Genomic DNA, 26,674 nt, shown 5'->3' on the forward strand with positions numbered 1-26,674 from the left:
GTTTAATTCACTCCCTTTGTGCCACAATCCTGCTCATCCGGAGACTCTTTATGGGAAGTGGGACAGACGAGCTGGAATGTCTAAAGGTAAAAACAAGCAGAGAAGTTGCACACAAAGCTTTTCCGGTCCTCTGTGCACAGTGACTCAGCAAAAGATACACAACCCCCTATTTCCCCCACCCCAAACAAAACAGCACTGCCTCATTCACACCCACCCACCCTTTAAATGAAAGGGAACTCTCAGCAAGCGACAGCCTCCTTTCGGGGCTCTCTGGCAACCGGCCAGTTCAAAGAGCTGGCGAGGACAACCTCTGCGGCTTGTTGCCACACAAAAGCAGCTAAGCCCCCTGGAAATGAAATGGGGACCTGGGCTCAGTGCCCTGGTGGGTCGCCAGGCCCTGCGGAATGAAGAGGGTTATTATAGAAATACACAGGAGGCAGAACTAGAAGGCAGCATTAACAATGAAGCGACCACGAGACTTGTCCCTTGAGAATGAGCTGCAAGGCAGCCTCCCCCTCCCAGACGAAACATTAGGACAACGCAAGTCATCCACTGTGATGCTGTGACACTCTGTCACAAGATGCTGTGCTGGGGGAGGCAGCTGGGGACTGACAAGAAAGTTACTCAGAGACAGTGGGGGAGGGGAGGAGATGGCGATGAAAAAATTTAAAGGGATACACAAAACCAGACCCATTTCTCACCCTAGCGACACCTCCAATGGATTAGAGCTACCGACTGTATCCAGCATCATCTAGTTTACCTTTTACAGCTCACTCTGCCTGGATGGTGATCTACACACGTCCATGCACTAGTACAAGGTGCACACACACGTGCGAGCATAACAGTGCCCTACCAACAGAGACAGGACCAACTCCTACTGACAGCTCAAGCGGCCCTCCTTTAGCTCACGAGATAGAGGGGCTTTGTTTTTGGAACTCACAGGCCAGGGCTGCAGCTCTAGCTCCCCAAGCATGGGAGAACAAGGGACTGATACATCAGGTGTCTTGCCTGCAACACGCAAATCCCCCATCACGAAGGCCGCTGGATTTGGGTTTCTGGTCCAGAAGGGAGAAAGGTTCCAAATTCAAAAGACAACCTGTCTGACTCCAAGACTGCATTGCTCCCTGAGACGCAGGCTGTCTGGTCATAGGTCTGGACAGTGCCTAGCACAATGGGAACCTGCTCCGTGAGTGGGATTTCTAGGTGTTACCATAATACAAACACCCCCTATTTTCACGGAGATTCAAAAAGAGGCCCAGTCTGAGCAAAGAACCAGCAGCTCTTTAGCCAACTCCCTCACTCGCTTCATGGGCTGGGAGGCGACATGACATCTGGCCAGCTCCCACTTCAGCAGAGGGAGGCCACTAACAATGGCGAGATTGTTTGGAGGAAGGAGGGGGCAGCCATGAGTAATGCTCAGCAGGTACTTGAAAATATGCACAGCTGCTAATCTTCATTCTCTGAGCCAGTCTCCTCCTGATGAGGAGAGAGAAGAAAAATCAAACTAAGCCTTGGGCCTTGTGACGTTATTGATATAACTTGAGACCATATAGAACATGGGTTGCAACCAAAGTCCTGTAGTGGCACCAAAACTTAGGTAAAGGGGGTCATATAAGGTGTCTAAGACCAGGTTATGGGTTGCTGGTTATGACTATGCTGTCTGTGTGCATGTATTATTTTTAGCTGAAGTTATGAATGTTGGCTCTATACTGTCTGTATTTCAAGTTGGTGCTGTGCTTCTGGGAAACATCCCAGACAAGTTGGTGTTAGCTCTGCCTAGCTTGCTTGATGGCCCATTAAGGGCCATCAGCTACACAATTGACCCATGGAGAGAAGGCAGACACACCTTGTGACTCAGCAAAGTATGCAGGGACTGGCCCATGTGACTCCAGACTCCATTTTGCTGTAATTTTCCACAGTAAGGACAAAGAGGTTCTTACACCTAGAAGAGCCTATATAAGGCTGATGCCTCATCTCCATCTGGTCTTCAATCCTGCTTCTTACTTCTGGAGGGACTTTGCTACAACCTGAAGCTCTGCACAAAGGACTGAATGACCCATCCCAGCGGGGGATGTTCCAGAGACTTGATTTGAACCTGCAGTTTATGCCATCACTGCTGCAAGCCTGAACTAAGAACTTTGCCATTACTGTATGTAATTTGATTCCATTTAACCAATTCTAGCTCTCATCTCTACCTTTTTCCACTTTATGAATAAACCTTTAGATTCTAAAGGATTGGCAACAGCGTGATTTGTGGGTAAGATCTGATGTGTATATTGACCTGGGTCTGGGGCTTGGTCCTTTGGGATCGAGAGAACCTTTTTCTTTTATTGGGGTGTTGGTTTTCATAACCATTCATCCCCAGGATGAGTGCACTGATGGTGATACTGGGAGACTGGAGTGTCTAAGGAAATTGCTTGTGTGACATGTGGCTAGCCAGTGGGGTGAAACTGAAGTCCTCTTTGTCTGGCTGGTTTGGTTTGCCTTAGAGGTGGAAAAACCCCAGCCTAGGGCTGTGACTGCCCTGTTTGAGCGATTTGTCCTGAATTGGCACTCTCAGTTGGGTCCCGCCAGAACCGCATCGTCACAGGCCTACACTACTTAAGAAAGATGCAGCTAATATGCTTGCAAATTCATTCCAGTAAGGGGCGCTACGAGTAGGGTGACCAGATCACAAGAGTGAAATATCAGGACACAGTGGGCGAGCATGTGTGTGTGATGGGACAGACACAGGTGCACAGCCCCGATCGGAGCCAGAGGCATAGGGGGTGGACCCATGCTGCACCACGCAGCTCCCCTGCCCAGCACCCCCTGGATCCACTATGCCCACAGCCCCCCCTACAACTCTTCCACCACAAACGCACAGTGCTGTGCACACCCCCTGCCCAGCACCCCCCTGCCCACAGCCCCACCACTCACTAGTTTCCCAGTACCCACAGATTTCCCCTCCCTCGCTTCCTTCCTACCTCCCAGTGCCCTTCCCCACAGCCGCACCACCACAACTACACAATGCCCCACACAGCCCAGTGCCCTGACACACACAGATCTCCCCCAATGCCCAGCACCCCCAAACACACAAACCTCCCCCACTGCCCTCCCAGCCCAGCACCCTCCACACACCTCCCCGACGCTCACTCCATCACACCCTGCCCCCTTCCCTGGCCACACTCACCAGCCCTGCCGGGAGGTCTCTGGCTCCTCGGGTGAGAGCGGAGAAGGGAGTCTCCAGACTCTCCACATGCTGTGCCCGCCACAAGTGTGAGCTCCATGGCTCCCATTGGCTGGGAAAAGCACCAATGGGAGCTGCCAGAGCCGCAGAGGCGGAGCGGGGCTTGCAGGCACCGGCAGCACACAGAGCCCCCCCACCCTAAGAGCCAGAGGGACCTCCCACGGGGTGAGGTGGGGTGTCCCAGCGGTACGGACCTGGGGCAGCTCCTGTCCTGGGAAGCATCCGGCAGGCTGGTCCCTCTAGCTCCTAGGGTCGTGGGCTCTCTGCCTGCTCCTGGCGCCTGCAAGCCCTGTCCCTGCAGCATGTGGCGCTCCTGCCGCGCGGGGGGGAGGCGCCAGGAGCTGCCCCAGGAAGCGGTGAGCGGCAGCACCACGGCCGGACGGTTCCCAATATCGGGACAAAGGGCGTCCTGACCCATGTAAGGTTGGGACACAGGACAAGTCCCCTAAAATCGGGACTGTCCCAATATCAGGAGCTCTGGGCACCCTGCCGTGAGCAGCCAAGGGTCCCAAGTCCTGCAAGGAGCTCAGCATGGTGCACCTGTGCAGGAAGCCAGAGGACTCCACCCTGCCCACACTTGTGGATCCTACTTGCTGCCTAGGTCAGCTTCCGAACAGCTGCTGGGAGCAATTCTAGGAACATGTCTCCTCACCTCTGACAGGGCAGCATTCCCTGGAACATAAGCACCCTCAGTGTTAGATCTGTCTCCACTTCCTCAGCACCTTTGGGTAGCCCCCTAGGGATGGTTCCATCAAGTCTTCCCGAGCCCATGCTGACCCAGGGCAACTCCACTGACTTCAGCGGAGCTACCCCTAGCAGAGTGCATCTTCAGGCTGAAAACCTGACATGGCTCCCCTGGCTGGTGTGATTAGAAAAGGAACTGCCAGACTGTCTGCGTGTCCAGAACAGCGGCAGCAAGACCCCCCATTTCCAGCCATCTCTCGTTCATGGCAGGATAAGGTGGTGGGGGGGGAGGTTAAAAAGCCACAGGATGACTAGAAGCCAGTGTCCCTCTAAGTGACCTGTGATTGGGCAGGAGAGCATTAAAAGGACAATCCCTGCACTGCCGGGAGCACCTCCCACACCCTCCCCATGGGGAGCCGAGCAGAGGGTGATTGCTGTGCCACACCTTATCAGCCTACTGCTCTTCCTTCTGGGGGCCCCGCTGCCTACACATGCCAGGGATGGCCCCGAACGCAACGTGGACTTGGCAAAGCTGGTATCCAGCCACACACACATTCCATCTTCAGTCTCGTTCGCCTAACTTGGCAGCTAGAACCCAAAGCCCCCGTGGCCCAGCTGCATGTAAGGGATCCTCCATTCCTACTGGTGTTTTGCCCAAAGAGCCTCATTCGACAGCACTGCACGAGTGATGGGGTCACTTTCAGATTTAGACACCATAAGCGGTCACAACTGATTAGAGTCACAGGGTCTACAAGGTTAGGGTGCTACAAGAAAATACAAGCACAGGTCTGTGCTACAAGAAAATAGCACTTAAATCTATCAATCCCTGCTCTCTTCTTGGTAATCCTGTGTATATACACCTAGGTTTTTCCATTAGCACCAGGAGAGCTCAACAAATCATGAGGGCTCACAACACAAAGGAAGGTGAGAGCAGCCATTCTTCCTGTTGGGATGTTAAAACTGGAGGCAAATGGCTTGTTTACAGAGGTGCTGAACATTTGCCCTTCTCATTGACCTCAAGTGCTCAGCACCTTGGATAATCCAGCCATAAGCAACTGGCGGGGCAGATCCGGTAACTGAACTGCAGAGTCCCAGCTCACCTCCCCCACACTAATCATTAGACCCCATTACCACCAAAGGAAGAAAAAAAAAGCCAAACAAAATTGCAGGTGCCAAAAATAAAGAGAGAGACAAAACAAATCCACATGCATAATTTGGACAGATTACAATTTCCATGTCTAAGTAAACTGCAAACCAGTATGTAATTGGAGCAGCATGAACTTGTCAGATGGAGAGAACATGTTTCTGAAATGCAGTGATTCATTTTCCACCCCTTGGGGGGGAGGGGGGAGATGGGGGGGTCCTCCCATCTAAACATGGCCAATTCCCCTTTCTGGCACATATGCCATAGATTAGACATTCTCTCACTGAAGAAAAGGTTGATTAGCCCTGGCTGCTTGGTGGATTTTCCTGCAGGGGTCTGCCAGGGGATCATGAGACCGCCCCCCACACAACCTGGGAGGGGAGCAAAATGAAGATTCAGCCACGAAAGCGTCTTTAGAGGCTACCCAACACTTGCAGAGCCAGCCGGGTTTCTCAGGCCACGGGCGGCAGCTTGCTAGCAGGGCTGGGAGGGACATTTGATTCAGTTTAAAGCAGTATTTTACAGCACAGGGCTTGCGACCCACAAAAGCAATACTGCAGCACCCAGAGGTGGGGAGCGCAGAACAGGCAGTGGTTTTATACAGGCTCTTTTACTAGTTTTCAGAGGACTAAGCCCAACTGTGGGACAGAAGTGAGAAACTGGACAGCATCATTACCATCTTTCACCCTGGCCCCCTCCCACCATAACAGACATCAAACCACAGTCAGTTTCTCCATCATGGAGCATCTGAAGCTGCAAATAGGCCCCAGTCTCCCCTCCCCAAAACTCTGAACCTTGGCCCCTCCCACCACACTCGACCTGGCATTTATACAGCAAACCAACACAGTCCAGTCACTGATTGGCGAAGGTCAAGCAGAGTAGCGCAGGCAGCCTATGATGGAGGTGCTCCTTGCCAACCATTCCCTGGTTTAAAGTCAGAGCCAAGCAGCCCCTGTGCTTAGTTTCCCTCATTTGATTCAGACACCCCCAGCCCCAAGCTCTTCCCTTGGAGGGTTGGTTTCCTGAGAAACCAGAGGTGTCTGCCTGAGCCTACCCAGGCACCCAGCCCGAGGAAACTGAGGGGTCTTTAGTACTCCACCTCACAGCTCTCTCAGTGGTCACAGGCCGGCAGGAACGCTAGCACAATCATACTAAACGTCCTGAATTAAACATGGGAGGATTAAGGAAAGACAGTGAAAAGTACATTACTGCTACGGCTGTTTTGGAAGCCGGCAGCCGACAGCTGTTACTGCAATGCAGATCCCCACGCAGAACCTGGAGGAGATCGTTGTAATCCCGTGAGGGGTGAGGAGTTAAGAACTTCTGTTAAAAGAGAACTACCTGCAAAAAGTTATTCCCCAAGGCTGGGGAATACAGTCATTGCTCCAGAGTCAACAGTATGCCAAGCTGCTGCTCTCTCCAGTCATGCATCTCCAGGCAGAGCGTTAATTGCACCTTTGATTTGGATCATCATAGCATTTAGGAGCCCTAATCGTGACCATTGCTCCCCACTTTGCACCCCATTGTGCTAGCAGCTGTACAAACACACAAGGGGACTACCCCTGCCTAAGGAGCTTAAAATCTCCGTATAACATGTGTCAGCTAAATGCTGCACCTCAATTTGAGGATGCTGTTATTTCAGAAGGACCATCAGTCCTCCTCCCTCAAATCCTTACAGAGGGTGTGTGCAAGCCTGGAGGTGATTGTCAAGTTTAATACTGCAGTGAACGGGGTAGTGTGTGCTGCATTGACCTCTACTGGACAGACTCAGAACTGCTCTGTGTCATAGGCCCTGTACTGCCACCAGAGATTCTCCCTTTAGTTCAAGCAAGAGGCTATAGCATCCAGCTCTCCTTTATTTCACGCTCAAAATTACTAATCCTCACAAATTTGTTGATCACTCTGCCCTTCCCCTTTTATTTTTGACAATTTACATCAGAAATAAAGAACATAACAGCCATACTGGGTCAGACCAAGGATACTGGGCTAGATGGATCCTGTCTTCTGACAGTGGCCAATGCCAGGTGCTTCAGAGGGAATGAACAGAACAGGTAATCATCAAGTGATCCATCCCCTCTCACTCATTCCCAGTTTCTGGCAAACAGAGGCTAGGGACACCATTCCTGCCCAACCCAGTTATTAGTCAAGAATCATGACTGAGGCTGTAGAAAGTTATTTACACTAAAGTTTTAATTCTCTTGCAGGAATAACCGTGTCTGTGTCACAGGTTGCATCCCATATTTCAGGCTTTGGCAAGTTGAGAGGGATGCAACAGACCAGACCTGTGCTTTTTGGAGGGAGGGAGGGGGATGGATCCAACACCTGGCTTCACTGCCCTGGTGAAATTCCAGGCGTCTGTGGCAAAGTGGCAGCCCTGGAGTCCTGGGTGGCCAAGAATTGCTTACAGTGTATTCACCCCATGATGTGAATCCCCCATGTAAACATGGGCTAGGGGGTGGGAAGGGACACAGCAGGTGCCCAGTCTAGTGCATGCGTAGATGGTGATAGGGGTACAGGCAGTTAGAATGGATTGAGACAGACCGGACCAATGATCCATCTCTTGGATGCAGTGGTTGCCCTTTCACAAAGCAGAAAGAAAGTGTGTACCTAGTAACATCGGGTTTGGTCGTGTCCATGCTAATGTGCCCACACGGCAGGGACTTCAATTATCCCCACATACAGGCTAGCCACATTGCTGGGCTTCCTAGCAGCTCTGATTCATTCCCTCTGAAGAGAGCGTTACCCGAGAGGATACTTTCTAGTCTGAACCCTGCACAGATTGGCCTTTATTGGCTCCCGTGGGAGATAATGCCACAGCCTAATGAAGCGAGCAAGCGAGCTCCCTGGAGCTTTATTTCCCTTAGGCAGCAGAACAGCTTGGTGGTGGCAGAGAACATGTAGTTCCAGGCAGTGCATTGGCTTTCAGCAGCACCAGCGAGCTGCACTGATCACATTTTCCTTCCTGCCCCCATGGGGACGCACACAACTTCCACCAGGATCCGTGTACAGGGGCCTGTAAGCTACAGCAGAGTGTCCAGTAACAGGCAGCCAACCCACACCTCGGTGGTGCTGGGAAAACACAAGGCCATAGAGCCCCTGCACCTCCTCGGGTGGCTGAAAGCACATGGGAGTCAATTCCCAGAACTTCTGGGCTCTACTCCCATCTCTGCCACTGACTCACTCACTGGCCTTTGGCAAATCACAATGCTGCCTCGATTACCCCATCTGTAAAACTGCCAGGTTAATAGTTACCTATGCCACAGGGATGTTGTGAGTAATTAGCAATTAGGAAGTGCTTTGCTGAGGGCACTACATAAATTCCAAGTATAATCAGCCTAGTGAGGAAGGAAGTGTGACCTAAGGAATTGAGCACTGGACTGGGACTCAGGAGAGCCGGTCTCTATTACTGGCCCTGCCACTGGCCCGTTGGGTGATCCTGGGTCACACTGTGCCTCTCCCCATTTGTAAAGTGGGGATGTTGAGCAGGTAGGGTCTGAGTCTGGGATCATAACAATCCCCTCTTCTGGCCTAGTCTATCTTCTGATTATTCTTGTTTCTGCATCAATAAGGAAAACAAAAATTATCTGCGCACATGCACAGAGCAGAAAGTTGCTGCAACCTACATATGCTGGGGGCTCTCCTGCCAGAAGTCAGGCCAAGGTAGGAGTGGTGTGTTACATCACTTTTCAAAGCGGGGAACAGCTAGGACATCCCAAAGGCCACAGACTTTGAAGAGTCAGATCCAGTTCCGGCCTGGGGAAGGAGGGGCGAACACCCACTTACTCCAAGACTGAGGCTGAAGCCTTCACAGCCCCATTACATTAATTGTGTGCAGTTGCAGCATTGGAAAGTAGCACAGATCCTTTCTAGCACATGTCCCACAAGAAGCCATGAAGTGATAAGAGTGCAGATCAGTGGAGTAGGATTCATGCAGAACAACAACTAAGGGGAGGAGAAAACCCTGCATTTCAAAAGCTATTTTTCCTGCAACAATCCCAGCTTTTAGACAGGTCCATTATCTTGATGCATACAGTGACAGGAGAAAGCTTTAGCGATTTGGGTTTCTCCAGATTGCTGAAGTTAGAGGTTTTACTCCCAATAGGGGCACCTTGGTGTTATACACTGTTCTCTCCTCACTGGAGATCTCTGTATTAACAGGATTACTTAGTACAACAGAACAGAAATATTAAAAAGGCTGGGGCCAAAATGGCTCTTCACTTGCGGATGTGATGGCTGCCATTTTGGCCAACACCAGGGCACTCCAGAGCTAAAAATACAAATCCCTGGCTGGGGTTTATAACCCAAGCTGTAAAGCGCCTGGCTCTTAACACACTTGCAGCCTCTGTGGATTGGGTACAGAGGTCGGGACACAATCCAAATTGACCAGTGGATTACACAGATAGGCTTTGCCAAACCTCCCAGTCCTTGCTAAAGGCAACTGGGGGGGTTGTCCCAGTCTTGGGTATGAGGACTACAGGATCCTATGCATCTGAAGAAGTGGGCTGTAGCCCATGAAAGCTTATGCTGAAATAAGTGTGTTAGTCTCTAAGGTGCCAAAGTACTCCTGTTCTTTCTGAGGATCCTTTTAGTTACCCATGGAACAGGTTTGCCTAGTCTCTCTCCTCTCCCCATATGGAGAAGTATTTTCACCTTGGAGAAGGTGCAAAAGATTTAGCCCCTCATCCTGACATGGTTTGAGACTCATGATCACTTATTTAAAAAAATATTCTTGTTAAAAGGAGCTAAGAAACATTGAAAATACAGATGAGAGCTAATGAAAATACACAAGTGATCAGTTACCTGTCCTCCCCTTCTCTCTATTCTCCCTGCTGAGCCTCAGCCCACCCTGTGATTTACAAGCTCGCAGACTTCGCAGCTGAGTTAATCTAAACACTTTCCAGAACCACTGCAAGCAAACAGGACCACTTTGGTTTAAACACACACAGATCAGGCAGCCGTTCGAAGTGAGGGAAGAAAGCCGGGGGACAGTCAGTAGCAGGCGCTGGGGTTTTTGCTGATCCCAGCACCCTGGAGGAGTTACATCTCTGACTTGCAGCCTGTGACTGCACAGCACACTTTGCTGCAGCTGCTGTTTCACAGCATTACCCAAGCCCGGCCTGATCCTTTCCCGGCTCAGATGCAGATCGGGATAACGTAAGTTAGGGGCCGGCCCTGCAGAACACGTTCAAGTTAGTACCTGGAACCAACAGTTCTTGCCTTCCCACAAGATCGGTTTCCTTAACCACTGTTTCAACCCTTGCCTGGCGGGACCTGCCTCGCACCGCGCCAAAGGCAACGAGCAATACAGAAGTGCCTGTACTTAGCTCCCGCCCAGGAAAGTGCAAGATCTCAGGGGCCACGCAGTCGCTGATAAAATACACCGCATGGGAGGATACAGACTCCCAAGGAATTGGAGGGAATTATGCCCCTCATATTCTGCGCATCCCTAGCTACCGCATTTCTGCATCCGATCTTCTAGGTGTCCTCCAGACCCAGCTGATTAAACCAAACACGTTTAGAGTCTTTTGCTCAGTCACACCCCATTGTGAGTCTAGAGTAACAGTCCTTCCCAGCTGGCTTTGCTATGCCAGGGTGATCGTTCAATGCAGAGCTCCCGCACGCAAACAAAGGGGGCTGCTGCTGCAGCGGATGTTTGAAAACTCTGCCTGGGCTCACTTTTCCAGCCCGGCTTCCCACAAAAAAACTGTGACTAAGCTCAGCCAGCGGGACAAAACGACCAGGGGGGTGGTAAATAAGGATCACGACACAGACAGGTCTCCTAAACCCAAACAGACTCATCAGCCGCCTGTTTCACTCCAGTCACGCACAACTCCCCCTCCATAAGAAGAGCGGGCTCTACACCAGTTCATACTCAACAGCTCAACGGGACATGACGCCAGCCCCAGCGAATCCTTCAGGGCGAGTTTAACATCAGAGTTACCCCGCCACGAGATGCCAGGGGGGTGAAACGGGGTTATGAGTTTTCCCATATGTAGTTTTCTATCTCGCCACCGCTCAGCTAATGCCAATTCCCAGAGACCGGCAGCAGGAGAGAATAAATTAAGGGAACGACAACAGCTTACCCTCTGTCCACATAGTTACTAGAGCAGACCCAGCTGGGGGCTACAAGGCGGAGTGTGCCAGGGACTCCCGCTCGCACACCAGCCCCAGGTCCGATCAGACGCTAACTGCCCGGAACACGCAACCCTTCCCGGGTAGGGGCGTGAGCCTTAGGAGAGCGGCGGGCTGAGGCCGGGGGCTCACAAGCATTAGTCCCCCTAAAGCCAGCACTCTTTGAACAACGAGCCCCGCGAGTCAGGACCAGCCCCCCTGGGCGGACGGAGACAGCGATCCCAGCCCAGCCAGCTCCTTACCTGAAGCGTCTTCCCAGGTGTAGCCCGGAGCGGAGCCGCCCTTGCAATACCCTAGAGACACGTCCAAAAAAAGCATGAAATCGAACCTCACCCGGCGCCGCTCGGCTCCCTTACGAATGAATGAAAGGCGCCGGCCGGCTGGAAAGTAGCAATTCTGCCGGGAAGCCCCGCCCCTCTTCATTGCGTCACAACCGAACGGGCCACACCCCCAACTCTGACAGTTCCAAGCCTCCCCGCGGCAGAAAGCTGCTTCCTCCGCAGCGACGCCTCCTGGTGGACGTGGGGCGGGACGGGGTATTCGAGAGAAAGCGAGTCCGGAGGGTGGAAGCCGGATTTCTGCCCCTCGCCCGACAAAGAGCGCTGTAGTTCAAGCGTCCAGGTTTTTGGTCCAGCTGATTCTCTAAAGTTTCAGCGAGTTGGGAGAACCCGCAATTCCTGGGGCCGAGCAGTGGGAAAGTGTAAAGGGAGGAGGCACAGAGAGACCCCCAGATTTTTGGGAAGGGGGGAAGCAAGGGGAAAAAACATAGAATCATGAAAGCAGCAAAGGGGTAGCCGTGTTAGTCTGGTTCTGTAGAAGCAGCAAAGAATCCTGTGGCACCTTATAGACTAACAGACGTTTTGCAGCATGAGCTTTCGTGGGTGAATACCCACTTCTTCGGATGCAAGCAGTCCAAAAGCAGCAAAGAATCCTGTGGCACCTTATAGACTAACAGATGTTTTGGAGGATGAGCTTTCGTGGGTGAATATCCACTTTGTCATAGACTATCAGGGTTGGAAGGGACCTCAGGAGGTCATCTAGTCCAACCCCCTGCTCAGAGCAGGACCAGTCCCCAACTAAATCATCCCAGCCAGGGCTTTGTCAAGCCTGACCTTAAAAACCTCTAAGGAAGGAGATTCCACCACCTCCCTAGGTAACCCATTCCAGTGCTTCACCACCCTCCTAGTGAAAAAGTTTTTCCTAATATCCAACCTAAACCTCCCCCACTGCAACTTGAGACCATTACTCCTTGTTCTGTCTCTATCTCTGGGCCTAGTGTCTCCTGCTTTGTGCAGAGGTTGACCTCTGTCTTGGGCACAATGGGTTTGGACTCTGCGCAGGTGCAAAGAACTGCCCCATGGAGCAACTTGCCAGGGGATCAGGAATGGCCACTGCTGCCCAATGGACACAGGCTCCAACCCCATCCCACCAGGGCCAGCTCCAGAGGTTTTGCCGCCACAAGCAGCCAAAAAGAAAAAAAAGCCGCGATTGTGATCTGTAGCAATTCAGCGGGAGGTCCTTCGCTCCAAGCAGGATTGAGGGACCCTCTGCTGAATTGCCGCCGAATCGCTGGACCTGCTGCCCCTCTCTGGAGTGGCCACCCCAAGCACCTGCTTGCTAAGCTGGTACCTGGAGCCGGCCCCTGCATCCCACACCCAACCCTTTTCTTCCACAGGCCTCTGACAGACACCTGAGGGGCCGGTCTCTGTCTGAGCACTTCAGCAACACTTGGATAGCTGGTCACATCAATGGAGTCTCATTGAACTGAATTGGCTGCACAAGGCACTTGAGGTCAGGGCCTGATTCTCCTCTCACTCACACCTGTTTAATTCCATGGACTTTGTCTATGTCGGTGGCACCGAGACCATGTAAAGAGCGAGATAAAAGGAGTCTGCGCTGCTTTTAGCTGCGGGAGATGCTCCTTTACCAAGGTCCCAGGTTCGATCCCGCCCGCCAATGAGCGGGGTCTGTCGTGTTACACAAGCAGATGTGCTATTCCTGTGTGGACGCTCTTACTCCAGAACAAAAGCTTCCAGACCTGCAGTTAATTGGGAATAACTCCCCTTGTAGACAAGGCTTAAGTGAGGCAGCTGGGCCAGGAGACTCGGCGCCTCCGTTTGCTAGCAGGCGGCGAGAATGTTGCTTCAGTGCTTGCTGCTCAAACGGAGAGCAGCCAGCGCGGGTGGGCCAGGCAGGTACAGGTGGCTGCAGAACATGTCTGGGACCAGTGGACAGCTGACTGAGACAGAAAAACAGGAGTGCAAGGGGGCCTTGTCCTCCTGAGGGTGAGCTTGCCGGAGGAGCCTGCTTCGTGAGAATAAAAGCCCAGACCCGCACCATCCAGCAGAGTAGGTTCCTTCACACCCTGGGGTATTTGGACAAGTCCCGGCGGCGCACAGGACCAGCTGAGCCACGTGCATGCAGCACTGAGGGTAGAAGTCAGGGCTGGGTGAGCTAAAGGGGAAGTGCCCCCTAGTGGTAGGGGTTGTCTGTGTTCCAGGGTAGAAGGCCGCGTTAGGCAGGTACACTAGGGACACAGACTCCCACTTGGAGCCAGCTGCTTTAGCATCGATTGTGTCTGGTCGTGGGTCTGGGGAACAACATGTGGTGCAGCCAGGGAGCTCGCTGTCCAGATTCACCTGGGCCGGGCCATAGAAGCAGATCTATTCTGCTGACCTTGAGTAGCCAGGCTGGGGCTCGGTATACTGACTCCCTTGCCTCTCTAGTGTCAGGACCTGGGCTTGCTGCTATGCCTCACCCAGTACTGGGGAATGGAGATCACGGAGCAGAGATACTGTAGGGAGAGAGAAAAAAAGCAGCACCGGCTTCTCAGGGACGCACTGGCTATCAACCGGCGGGCTAGTGCCGTCAGGAAAGGCTCCCCGGCTCTCCAAGCCATGACACGCTCCCCTACCTTCCCTCCACAGGCTAGGCTGCTTGCCAGGGTGCTGCTGCCTCTGGGTAGTGATTCCCTGGCTGGGTGCCCAATGTCAGGGCTGCCTTCTGCTGTGCCTGCTGGTCTCCTTGGGCTGGCTGCCGTTCTGCCTGCAGTGCTATCCCTGGGCCCCGGATGCTCGTCTCTGCCACGTGTCCCCTCCCTGCAGCGCTGGCCCTAGGTGTATCTAGGGGAAGGGGCTTCATTCAATCCCCTCCCTCACCAACCCCCCCTTCCAGGATGCTCCAGCTGCTCTCAAGTCATTGCTGCTGGCAAGGGGATGCCACGTGCCAAGAGGCACTGTATGGGCTCATGCTATTCACGTGCTCCTAGTGCTCTCTGCTCTCCCCTGCCCTTGCCTGCAGCGACAGTCCTTCTCTGAGGGCTTTCAGAAGGTGCCCCTCAAATTCTGCTCCCTCCCCACACCGGGCTTATTCCACCATTGCCAGGAAGAACCCATACAGCGGCTGCTGGCTTTGGGCAAAGGCTACTCCTGAGTCCTACAGCTGGCGCTTGCCTTTTATTGGTCCAGCAGAATAGCTTGGCTCCCAGGGCCCAGCCCACCCCAGCCGGATTATTACTCCACCATGCAGCCAGGTGCAGCCAGTTTTAAAGCAGCTGGCACCCAGGTGGTCCCAGCATTCCTAGCAGACCACGCCAATGGGAGGGAAAGGCAGCCTGGGTGTGATCTATTTGCAGTGTGGAGCACGTGGAGGCCCCAGCTGAGATCAGGAGCCCCTGGGGGCTGCTCTGTCCAGACCCCACATGAGACACAGGCCCTGCCCTGAAGAGCTGTTACTCTAGACAGGCAATGGGGCAAGTGAAATAGGGGCACCGAATGGGCAGGTGACTGGGCCAGCCGAAGTGGATGATTTTGACACAGCAGTATTTGCCGAATTTGTAAGCAGAGCAGGCGCAACTGTATTTCCATAAACACGCCCGAGTCTCTCCCCGTCCCAGCTAGCTGCCAGGGAAGCATTCCTCCAGCCCCTGCGTAATGAGGGAGTGCTCCCTCCTGTGGGACCCGCTTCCTGGCCCATTTGCTTCCCTCTGAGCAACTCACAAGAGTCTCCTTGGCTGTTTGTAGCCAGATCTGGACGGCAGCAGGATGCGAGTGAATGGTGCCATATGACGACTCCAGTCCACTCCGGCCAGCATGGGGACTATGCAGCTTACAAAGCCCATGTGCACTCAGAGCTAGTGAGAGAGTCCTGGATTTGATGCACAATAGGGGCTGAGCTTAGCGACGGGCAGGACCCACCCTCTCACCTAGCCAGGCTGCAGCAGATGTTAAGGGAATACTCCAGGCCACCATTAAGAACACCCCTGCCTCCATCTGAGTAGCTCAGCTTGCTGTAGGACCCTGGGAAAGTTCAGCCTTATAATGCACCTGGCCATAGGTAGGTATGAATGTCCTCATCCGCTGGGGGTGGCTTACCTGGTCTGCTGTCAGGTGCAGTTGCTGCCTCAGTTTCCCCACCTCCAGTCAGGTGGGTTCCCTCTCAGCTCTCCAGCCACAAGGTTGAACACCACACAAGACAGCCCAGCCCTTTGCCCTGTCCAGGCCACAGTTCCTTCACTATGGGCCCTGGTCCATCTCCCCTTAGAAGCAGCCGGTCCCAGGAGTCCTCCGTCCCCTTTTGGCTCCAGGGGTCTGAACTAAACAGCACCCAGCCAGCACGTCCACAGCTCAGCACCAGCCTCCCTGCCAGGATTGGGCCCCACCCCTCCAGCTGACGTGGGACTAGGGGAACTCCTGCCCCCAGTTTTCTGGAAGCCGTGACCCAGGGTCCCTTAAAGGAGCAGCTGCTCAGACTAGGATTCCTGTCCACGCAGCCGAGATCACCCCCGCCTGGAGCCTGGCTCTCCTGCAGCCTGCTGCCCAGCGCCTAGGCTGGTCCCACCCAACCACTGGCACATACCCACCCGGGTTCCCTGGGAAGCTCCTGCCTTTTCCCAGTCTCCCCGCATGGAGAGGCCCAGAGCCTGATCCTGCCCCACATTCTCAGTGGGGTTGCTAACTTTCTAATCGCACAAAACCGAACACCTCTGCCCCGCCCCTTCGCTGAGGCCCCGCCCTCAGCTTGCTCCATCCCTCCTCCCTCCATCGCTCACTCTTCCCCACCCTCACTCACCTTCACCGGGCTGGGGCAGGGGGTTGGAGTGGGGTGCGGGCTCTGGGGTGGAGCTGAGGGGTTTGGGGTGCGGGAGGGGACTCAGAGCTGGGGCATGGGGTTGTGGGGGGTGAGGGCTCCAGGAGGGAGTTTGGTTGTGGGTGGGGATTCTGTGCTAGGGCAGGGGGTTGGGCTACGGGAGGGGTTTCGGGGTGCGGGGTCCCGGCCGCGGTTACCGCAGCTTCCAGGAAGTGGCTGCCAGGTGCCTGCAGCCCCTAGGCACATGGGAGGCCAGGGATGCTCCACACGCTGCCCTCGCACCCACAGGCACTGCCCCCACAGCTCCCATTGGTCGCGGTCCCTCCTGCGCAGCCGAACGCACTTTTAACAGCCTTGTCATCAGTGCTGACCGGAGCCACCAGGGTCCTTTTCACTGGGGTGAAACCAGACACTTGGCAACCCAAATCCTCAGCCAGAGACCCCCCAACCAGCCCTGCTCCCAGCGCTTTTATTCCCCGGCTTGAGGAGCTGAATGGCCTGTTCAGTGGGGCTGAACATTTTCTATCCACGTGGTTTTTGACAAAAAGTTGGGTTTTCAACTTTCGTGGAAAGTGTCAGCTTTCCATGGACAATTCGGATTTTGGACAAAACAGAATGTCTGAAAACAGAAGCATTTGAGTCTGAAATGCCACCTCACTCTCCCATTCTCCTCCATGAGCCAGGTTCCCCAGCTGGACTACAATTCCCATGATGCAGCACAGCCATGCAACCCAGGATGCCTGCCCTCCTCTCACTAAGAGGGGAGACTATGGTGTATCATGGGAGATGTGCTAGAGCAGGGGGTTGGGCTACAGGAAGGGTTTCAGGGTGCGGGGTCCCAGCGGTCCAATCAGGGAACACAGCCTATAAAGGAAAATGGGGGCAAGAGGCTTCTGAACTACAACTCCCATGAGGCACTATGCTGACATTTCAAAATCCAAATATTTCAATGAAAACTCAACATTTATGACAGAAGGCGGCCCCATTTCCTGTTCACTGCTTAGATGCTGCAGTGCTGGATGCCCTAAGATAGCTGCAACCCACACTAGGAGAGTGGAGGTCTTTGTCCCTCACTAGTGACTGCTCTAAAAAGCAGACTTATGAGCCTGCTGCAGATAGCGGCTTGCCAGGTTAGACCTTTAGGGCTGGTCTACACTGGGGGGGTGTCGATTTAAGATACGTAACTTCAGCTACGGGACTAGCGTAGCTGAAATCGACGTATCTTATTTCGACTTACCTCCCATCCTCACGGCGCGGGATCAATGGCCGCGGCTCCCCCCGTCGACTCTGCTACCGCCGCTCGCCCTGGTGGAGTTCCGGCGTCGATGGGAGCGCGTTCGGGGATCAATATATCACGTCTAGACGAGACACAATATATCGATCCCCGATAAATCAATCGCTACCCGCTGATCCGTCGGGTAGTCTGGACGTACCCTTAGTTTGAGCAATAGTGTTTCCTGCTTTTAGAGCTGAAGGACATTGATTCAAAGCCCGCTATCAGTTACAAACTGCCGCAACAGGGCGAAGGAAAAGAACGCACACAGATTTGGGCTCTGACATCAGTGACCTTTAATGACAAAGAACCCACAGTGACAAAATAAAAAACAAACAAACCCAGGAATAATGTGATCGTCGTAACACCTCATGGGACTGGTAATACTTCAGGAGTAAAAGCTTTCTGTTTTGTTCTGGTCTTTAATGCACTGTAGTAGTTATAACTTAAATGTGGTCGGCACCCCTTGCTGTGCCTGTGAAACTTAAACAAGTATATAAAAATATGCCATTAAATTCATATCAACAATAAAAGACTTGAGAACACTATGTACAGAGGAGGCAATATATACCAATATTTACAGTACGTCTCAGTGGGATCTCTCACCAAACAGAGAAATAAAGCCAAGAGAACAGAGTCAAACAGGGAGGGGAGGGAGCATGGGAGACCGCGCCTGTCCTGTCCTCTCCTTTGGTGCTGGAAATGCCAGTCCCTTAGTTCTCTGTGGAGTAGCAGCAGCGCCCACCTCAAAAGAAAGACCCAGGTCTTAGCTGGAGGAGCCAACCTCACCCGCCTGGCATGTGGGTGGTAGCGGCAGTGAGGTTGGGACCATTTTTATAGTGGGGACGCTGAGAGCCAATGAACAAAACTGCAAACCCTGAATATGATGGAAACCACTTCAAGTCGGGGGAGGGGGACGAGTGCCACCCCCCTGTTCCAGCACCCCTGGGTAGTAGGGATTGGCCCTTTGATGTGTCACATGCAACTCTGCCACCATTGCATCTCTAGACTGTGCAGGGAGCCGGCCTCACTCTCTGACGTTGATGGAGTTGCTTTGTGCATCCTCTTCTACCTCTCTGGAAGCCGGGAACGGCAGTGCTCTGCACCAATGTGTCCAAATGGCGCCCCCTAGTGTTTACAAATGGGATGGGCTTTGCTTTAAGGGTGAAATGCAAAGAAAATATTTACGGCGTCTTGAACAGGATGATGTGATCTGAGTCGCAGATCGGTATTAACACGGCCCACATCACCTCGGGAAAGCCTCACGGTCACTCATGGATTTTACACTCTTTGAGGCAGGTCTCTGGGCCTGCAACTGAGCTGGGGGGGGAGGGGAGGAGAAGTGATTTTGGGACAGATCTAAGGAACAGCATCCTCTCAGTAGCAGGAAGGGAGCCCCGCAGCACTGCGTGACATCGCCACTCCGGCCTGCCAAAGACCATGCCAAGGTCCTCCAGCAAAGGGAGGGCTGGGAGAAGCTGAGATGTCAAATGGAAAAGAACCAGGAGAAATGCCTCCCTGAACCTTTTTCCGACACAGTTCTGGACACCGTCGTTGGTCACCAAGGAGCAGGCAGGAGTGACCTAACATGCCTTTGGTTTTGCTTGTAAGTTCACCTCTAGCCGGCAGAATGAATCCTGCCGTTAGGATCATCAGACACTTTTCTAGGCTTAGCTGAAGCTGAAGGTGGGCTGCAAAACATGTACGGCACATACATTCATTTAACTGTTTGAGATCCATCAGATAGCAGCAGCAGGACACTAGACTTCAGACCGAACAATTCCTACAGCGTTTCACACTGGGGAACAATCGTGTGCTGTGCAGGACGCAGACTCTGACCCCCACGGACCCCTTTGGCCTTGAAATCTAAGAATTTATTTGAAGACAGAGCTGGCTGAAAAGAGGGGGAACATTGCCCCAAATGTCCCAATCCCTCTGACCTCCCCAAAAAACATTTCAATCAGCTCATTTCAACCGGCCCCTCCCTTCGCTCACGTGCTCTATCCTGGGCTCAAGCTTCTGTACTTCCCTGCAGCCATCAATCTCACCACAAATACCTTAACCAGAGGGAGGGATGGCGGTACCTGGCGCGTGACTCTGGCAACCATCCTGGGGCAAACCTGGAACGCTGAACTTGGGGCCTGATCCTGAACAGGGCCTATTTATTTCCATGGGGGCGAAGGGTACTCAGCTCCTCCCAGGAGACTGAGCCAAAGTCCATTGATGTCAATGGACAGACTCTAAAGACCCTCTACACACAGCTGAAGAGGGAGGGATTTTCATACTGGTTTTAAGATCTACCTGCTTGTTTTAAGACTGCACTGAGTCTCAGCAGCTGGTCTAACAGGCCCATTGGCTATTAAAGCTCTGCAGCTCACCCCTAAGAGTAGTTCAGCAAAACCCATTCATCACTGAGGACCTAGTTGTCTTTAAGGGGAGCATCCAGGTCACTGCATCTCAAGGCCAAGCCCACCTCACCTTCTGTGAAACACCCAACAGGGATTTTGCATGGATCAAGCGAGCAGGATTCACCCCTCATTCCTGGAAGAGTCTGCTCGGAGCATCTGGGAGATTGCGAAGGCTTCAACGAGAAGGTGACTATGAGATTGTTCCCTCTTTCATCTCCCAGTCAAGTTTGTTACGTCCAAGCCCTACTGAGCATCCAAACTCCTGTCATGCCAACCAATTTCCTTCCAACCGAATCCTCACCGCGTCCGAGACCCCGGTCTGTTTCCTTCTAATGTTCAGCTGAAATGTGACTAATGTGGCCTAGCATTTCAAGATCATGATGACCCCACCAGAGAGAAAACAGACAGGCCGATGCATGATCTCTTGCAGCCTGCCAGTCACGTGGATTGAGACGGCGGTGACGGGGCTTTCAAAAGGAGAAGTCATTGTGTTAGAGTTATTACTGGGGGTGCATTGCTCCTAAGTGGTGAACACTGAATAGGGATCTGGAATCTGGGGCCATGTTGGTGCCAAGACGCTGCAGCCAAAGTGACTCTGATTTCCTCCAAAGCACAGACAGAAGGCACAGAATATTCAAGAGTGTTCACTGTACATAAGGGCTGGTATGAATTACCAGGGGACAAAGCAAGCTCCCTTTAAGCACGGTGGAGATGACAGGAATGATCATCCTCCTTCCATGGCCAAGGAGCAGTTATGGTCCCACACTGGATTTCCTGTGGAAGTTCGCTCCTTGGAGACCTCCAAGATTGGGTGTGACCAAGAAACAAAGGATAGGAATAAATGGTCAGTTTTCACAGTGGAGTGAGATAAATAGCAGGGTCCCCCCAGGATCTGTATTGGGACCAATGCCGTTCAACATAGTCATAAATACCATGGAAAAAGGGGTGAACAGTGAGGTGGCAAAATTTGCAGATGATACAAAACTGCTCAAGATAGTTAAGTCCCAGGCAGCCTGCGAAGAGCTACAAAGTGATCTTACAAAACTGGGCGACTGGGCAACAAAATAAAAGCAAAGTAATGGACACTGGAAAACATAATCCCAACTATACATAGAAAATGCTGGGGTCCAAATGAGCGGTTACCACTCAAGAAAGATCTTGGAGTCGTTGCGGATACGTCTCTGAAAACATCCGTGTGCAGTGGCCGTCAGAAAAGCAAACAGCATGATAGGAATCATTAGCAAAGGGCTAGATAATAAGAGGAAAGATCGTAATGCCACTATATAAATCCATGGTACACCCCCACCTTGAATACTGCAGCAGTTCTTGCGGCTCCATCACAAAAAAGATACATTAGAACTGGAAAAAAGACAGAGAAGAACAACCAAAATGATTAGGGGTATGGAACAGCTTCCGTATGAGGAGAGATTAAAAAGACTGGGACTGTTCATCTTGGAAAAGAGACGACTAAGGGGGATATGCTAGAGGTCTATAAAATCATGACGGGTGTGGATAAAGTGAATAGGGAAGTGTTATTTACCCCTTCACATAACACAAGAACTAGGGGTCACCCGATGAAATTAATAGGCAGCAGGTTTTAAACAAACTCAAGGCGGTACTTCTTCACATAACACAGTCAACCTGTGGAACTCATTGCTGAGGGATGTTGTGAAGAACAAAAGTACAACCAGGTTAAAAAAAGAATTAGATCAGTTTATGGAAGATAGGTCCATCAGTGGCCATTAGCCAGGATGGTCAGGGACACAACCCCCTGCTCTGGGTGTCCCTAGCCTCTGACTGCCAGATGCTGGGAGTGGATGCCAGGGGATGGATCACTCAGTCATCGCCCTGTTCTGTTCACCCGGCATTGGCCACTGTCGGAAGACAGGATACTGGGCTAGTTCCACGTGGGCCTGGCACATGGCAGCTAGTGCTCAGAATGGGACTTGTGTTGCTGCAGGCTGCCCTGTCCTGGGTTGATTCAGCAAGCACGTAAGCATCTGGCTAGGCCCCACGGACTCCACAGCATGTCCCTAAGTGCTCTGCGGCCTCAGGGATTAGCTGCTCCTAACATGGTGCTAACTGGGAGAGCTGCACGTAGGGCTGTGCCATATCGCTATTTTCTGACAGGTAAGGACAGGGTGCAGGACAATTTCTCCATTATGCAGGCTGAGGAACTGACTCTCTATCCCACCTGTGCAAGAAATTCTGCATCTCACCAACTCTCCACCTTCAAATTCAGCACCTTATGCCCCCCCTCCACCCTCAAATTCAGCACCTTATGCCCCTTTCAGATAGAGACACACCCAGCTGTCAATCAAGAGCCATGCTGACCCTGCCACCTGTTCTCCAGGGGTGGGATCCACTGCCTACCGAAGCCGACTAGAATCTTTCCATTGGCTTTGATGTAGGTTGGCTTGCGGCCTAGGAGATCACCCCGTGAGGAAGAGAATGGCCCCAGGGGGACGCTGCTGTATCTTACCCACACGTTGCTCAGACACACTGGGCCAATGCCATCCTGACCCGCGCCCTGGGTAAACGATGACAGGGGCAGTTACTGACGTCGGCAGGCGAAGACCCTGCGATTGGTGAACGAACCTCTTGGAAAAATCACTTTGAGCAGCACATTGCGCATCCACAAGGAAACCCGCCTCTCTTAAAGGAAGGTCAGCCTCCCGCAGCATCCCCGGCGGATTGCTAGGCCAGTCCTCGGTGCAGTGCAGACACAGAGTAACCAACGGTCCCTGCCCCAAAGAGCTTCACATCTAAATGCGCAAGACAGACAAAGGGTGGGAGGGGAAGCAGAAGCACAGAGAGGAAAGTGACTTGCTCAAGGTCACTCAGTCGCAGAGATGGGGATGGCACCCAGGTGTCCTGACTGCCAGCCCAGTGCCCTAGCAACATGACCATGCTTCTGTGCAAAATCCCAACCCACTTGATGGAGCTAATCAGCCAAAACAGGAAAGGGAGGACGGAGAAATTATATGTTTTTAGATGAAACAGGAAAACAGATAGTATGCAGATGAGGGAGAGATATGAAAGAAAGCTGCCCTGGATGACAGGAATTGCAAAAGAGAAAGCTCTTGCATGAAGACTTAAAATATACTTGTATATATTGTTCAGCTCACTGGGGACACAAAATGTTGTTTAAGTTTTTTGTTGAAGTATTTAAAATGCTAGAGAATAAAGTATTTTCAAATACCTCAACAGGGCTAGAACTACAGCTAGGGTAAGCAGGCGTAGCCACGCCGGTTGCAATGGAGCAATGGAGCTAGGTGTGTGGCCCGGAGCTTTTAAGCACATTGTTCAGGCACTCAGCTATTGCACCAGAGCTGCTGTATAACTGGGAGAACCCAATCAGGTTGGTCTTTAAACCTACTGACGTCTGCAGACAGGCCAAGATTTTTAAAAAGCAGCTGCTTAAAGTTAAGTGCCTAAACCCATATTTAGGCAGCTAAATGAGTGGCTTGATTTTCAGACGCAACGAGGCCCCCAACACGTGGGGAGACGTCTCATCAGGAAGCCACGGGCATGGCTGAAAGTGCTCAACCCCTTATAAAACATTCAGGCCACACGTTTAGGTGTCTAACTGTTGTTCGTAATTATTTGTACTGTGGAAGGGCCCAGTCATGGACCAGGACCCCATATGGTAGGTGCTATGCAGCGCAGAACAGAATGATGGTCCCTGCCCCACACAGCTGACAACCTAAGTAAACATGGGTTGAGAAGTTGGCATCCAGATCTACTTTTTCAAAAGTGACGGGCAATTCTGGGCCCATTTCAATGGCCCTCCATTTCTGGAGTCCAACGTGAGACACGTTAAAGGTGGTTTTCAGAAAGCGTGAGCCGCCAGGAGCAGATTTTCAAAAGAGCCAGAGTTCTGGAGTATCGCTAGTCCAGAGTTCAAACCCCCCCCCGACTGAGTTCAAAATTATGAGAGTGTTTAAAAAAAATCCTTCATCTGGGGTTCATTTTGATTTGCCTTCTGTTTACTGAGCCGTCGGGGTGAACTCAGGCCCTGGTTCCCAACTTTTTCTTTGCAACCATGAGGGCCAGAAATGTAATTAAAAAAAAAAAAGAAAGCTGAGAGTCTTATGAAATAACATGACTCCAGAGGCTGGAGCTTTAACATAAGCACTAAATATCATGAGATCTGTAAGAGCTGGCAACACTGGTGACTTAGCAGCACAAACCCCATTGAGAGTCCATGGCACATGAATTCTTGTCATGTCAGGTGCTTCTGAAGTTCCCAGTGCTGCCCTCTGAAAAAACGGTCCTTAAGGTGTCTCCGGTTGGGCACCCAACCCTCATTAGTCACCTTGAGGCCCCATTTTGGCCACAGGAACCCTCACAGGCAGCCCTGGGGGCGAACCTGCCTGTAAAACTTTCCTTTGGGGATAGTTTTGGTGCAACCTGGCTGACAGTGGATTCACACTCTTTCGCTAGGTGAGTAAACCCCTATGATTCTCTTTGCTCCCTACCCCCACTCAGGATTTGGGATCTGGAAGCTAAGTACATAAATTAAGTGCTGGGGACAAAAAGATAACGAGTTAAAAAACAACCATAAATACTGTACAATGCAAGAGAGACATTGCGGTTGGACAATGCCCCTCCTGGTTCTGCCCCAGCTATAGGCCACAATAACCCACTTGCTTTGCTCTTAAAGCCAAAGGAGGTTCTCACAGTGCCCCCTTGTGGCGCTGCCCATTTGCAGGGATCCAGCTAAGTATTGCACATTTTTTATTTCATCCAGCGGCTCCCATCTTTGCTGGCTGAACGGAGATCAGCTCTGTGCCATCTCTGCAATCAGAGCTGTTGACTCTCAGCCAAGACGCTCCCACCTCTCCTCTCCCCTCCAGACACTCAGGTAACCCTCTGGGATCAGCGCTCGTGGGTGAATGTGATACTGCTGCCATTGTATGACACTTGCTATATACAGCTCAGCATTGGCTGGGACTGACGGCAGGCTGGGGTGTCGGCACCCTGCCTGCAATTCCCTGGGCACGATGCTGCCTCCGCATCCATGCAAGCTCATCAAATGCCCCCCCCCGCCCACAGAAAATAAATAAGGATATTGTATATATATGCAAAACAAACACCACCACCACAAGCGTTCTTTGGGTGACAGCGATGAGTAAGCAGGTTAGCTAGAGACCTGGAGATGCTGGAGCGGCTGCCGCTGACAGGAGGAGCAGGGAGCATGGTGTGCGGGGATCCCAGTGAAGGTGGCGGTGAAGTGAATGCGACGGTTTGCTGATTCTGGCTGGGTGGACAAGAGACAGAGCAAGAGAGCGGGCAGCGCTTGCTTAGACATGGACCTTCCGCTCCCAAGCGCCTGGTTTCGGAACCCCAGGCACGTCGAAGCACAAGACACAAAAGAAAGGTCCCTTGCCGACCGCCCAAACAATGGATTCTCTCCTCTACTAAGCCCTCCTCTTTCGCCTGGATGCTTCCAAGCAGTGCCACATAAATCTGTCCATCCAGGTGCCCCTGTCCTCACACCCGCACCCGCAGCTGGAGTAAGCGCAGGCTGCGCCATAGGCTCTGTTTGGCGAGTGTGTTCCTCTCACCACGCTGCAGACGCTGTGTTTGGGAGGAGCTTGTCCCCAGGCACACGCAAATCATCCGGGATGGGAGACGAGACGGGCTCAGGGGCGGTTGGTAACAAGAGGAGGCAGGGGTGGGGCTGGTGCTCTCCCCACAGTGGGGTCCCGTGCTGCCGTGGATCAGACCCTCCACAGGAGGAGATGGTTTGTGCTGTCATCTCGCCCCACTGTCTCGCTGCTGTTGGTGAGTCTGAAATCCTCATAGCCATCCCCCCCGCTGATCACCAGCATCTTAGACTTGGAGAGGACCATGTTGGAGGACCTGTGTCTTGCCAAATCTCTCTTTTCTGCATCGCTCAGCTTCTCGGTACCTGGGAAACGGAACAAGCCAAGAGAGATCACAGCGGTTGTCTGACGGAACGTGGCAAAGGGGTTTTGAAACCTGGCAGCCTATGTCCCCTCCCCAGACATGAGCTGTAACACCCCCAGGAGCCTTGCCACGCATGGGTCCACCCCACTCTCCTCCCGAGCACCAAAGGCCAGGAGTTTTAAGGGTTGAGTGATTTTGCAGGCTCATCCTGAGGACCTGCTTTTCAGAAAAGCGGAGAACCCAAGCTGCTGAAAATCAGAACCCTTAAGGAGTTTCACACCAGGCATCCCAAATCCCACGCCCCCTTCCTCAACCGCTTTGGAAAGCCTTGGTCAAAAGGAATGGGCTTCTCACCCTGGAAGTCCCCAGCTCACCTTTTCCAAGAGCAGCATGAATTCTGCTCTGTGCTAGCCTCACCTCCAGGGAGACTGAGGGAAGGGGCAGCTTATTCATAGATTCCCAGGCCAGAAGAGACTGTTTTGACCATCTAGTCTGACCTGCTCCGTAACACAGGCCGGAGAACTTCCCCCCAAAAAGTCCAGGTACACTATGCCCACTGGATCATGCTTGTCCACACATTTGTTGACCCCCTCAAAGGATTCTAACCGATTGGTGAGGCATGATTTTCCTTTACAAAAGCCATGTTGACGCTTCCCCAACAAATTGTGTTCATCTATGTGTCTGATAATTCTGATCTTTACTATAGTTTTAAACAGTTTGCCTGGAACTGAAGTTAGGCTTACTGGCCTGTAACTGCCAAGATCACCTCTGGAGCCTTTTTAAAAAATCGATGTCGTATT

The 26,674-nt window shown here is 52.4% G+C and overlaps 2 protein-coding genes and 1 long non-coding RNA gene across 7 annotated transcripts in view; 1 reads left to right on the top strand and 2 right to left on the bottom strand.

The window, feature by feature from the left end:
* Positions 1-11,535, bottom strand: part of RELT (RELT TNF receptor) — an 80,615-nt gene extending 69,080 nt beyond the window's left edge. For 3 of the 5 annotated variants that reach the window (XM_039520169.1, XM_039520167.1, XM_039520165.1), the window contains exon 1: positions 11,432-11,534. In XM_039520169.1, the coding sequence (XP_039376103.1) occupies positions 11,432-11,507 (76 nt within the window). In that variant the 5' untranslated portion in view covers positions 11,508-11,534. Of the gene's footprint in view, positions 1-11,431 lie in introns of all 5 variants that reach the window. The other 2 variants (XM_039520166.1, XM_039520168.1) reach the window with 2 other exon arrangements.
* Positions 11,536-11,663: 128 nt separating this feature from the next.
* Positions 11,664-13,525, top strand: LOC120395712. The gene is made up of 2 exons (XR_005592748.1): positions 11,664-11,810; positions 12,865-13,525. It is a non-coding gene; the product is annotated as an uncharacterized LOC120395712 (long non-coding RNA).
* A 7,971-nt stretch (positions 13,526-21,496) lies between these two features.
* Positions 21,497-26,674, bottom strand: part of ARHGEF17 (Rho guanine nucleotide exchange factor 17) — a 247,429-nt gene continuing 242,251 nt past the window's right edge. Inside the window, exons 21-22 of the mRNA XM_039485741.1 lie at positions 22,237-25,875; positions 21,497-22,203 (exon numbers count right to left, since the gene is read on the bottom strand). Of these exons, the coding sequence (XP_039341675.1) occupies positions 25,685-25,875 (191 nt within the window). The 3' untranslated portion in view covers positions 21,497-22,203; positions 22,237-25,684. The remainder of the gene's footprint in view (positions 22,204-22,236; positions 25,876-26,674) is intronic.

This window comes from Mauremys reevesii, linkage group 1 (assembly GCF_016161935.1).
Source record: "Mauremys reevesii isolate NIE-2019 linkage group 1, ASM1616193v1, whole genome shotgun sequence".
In the NCBI taxonomy this organism is placed as follows: domain Eukaryota; kingdom Metazoa; phylum Chordata; order Testudines; family Geoemydidae; genus Mauremys; species Mauremys reevesii.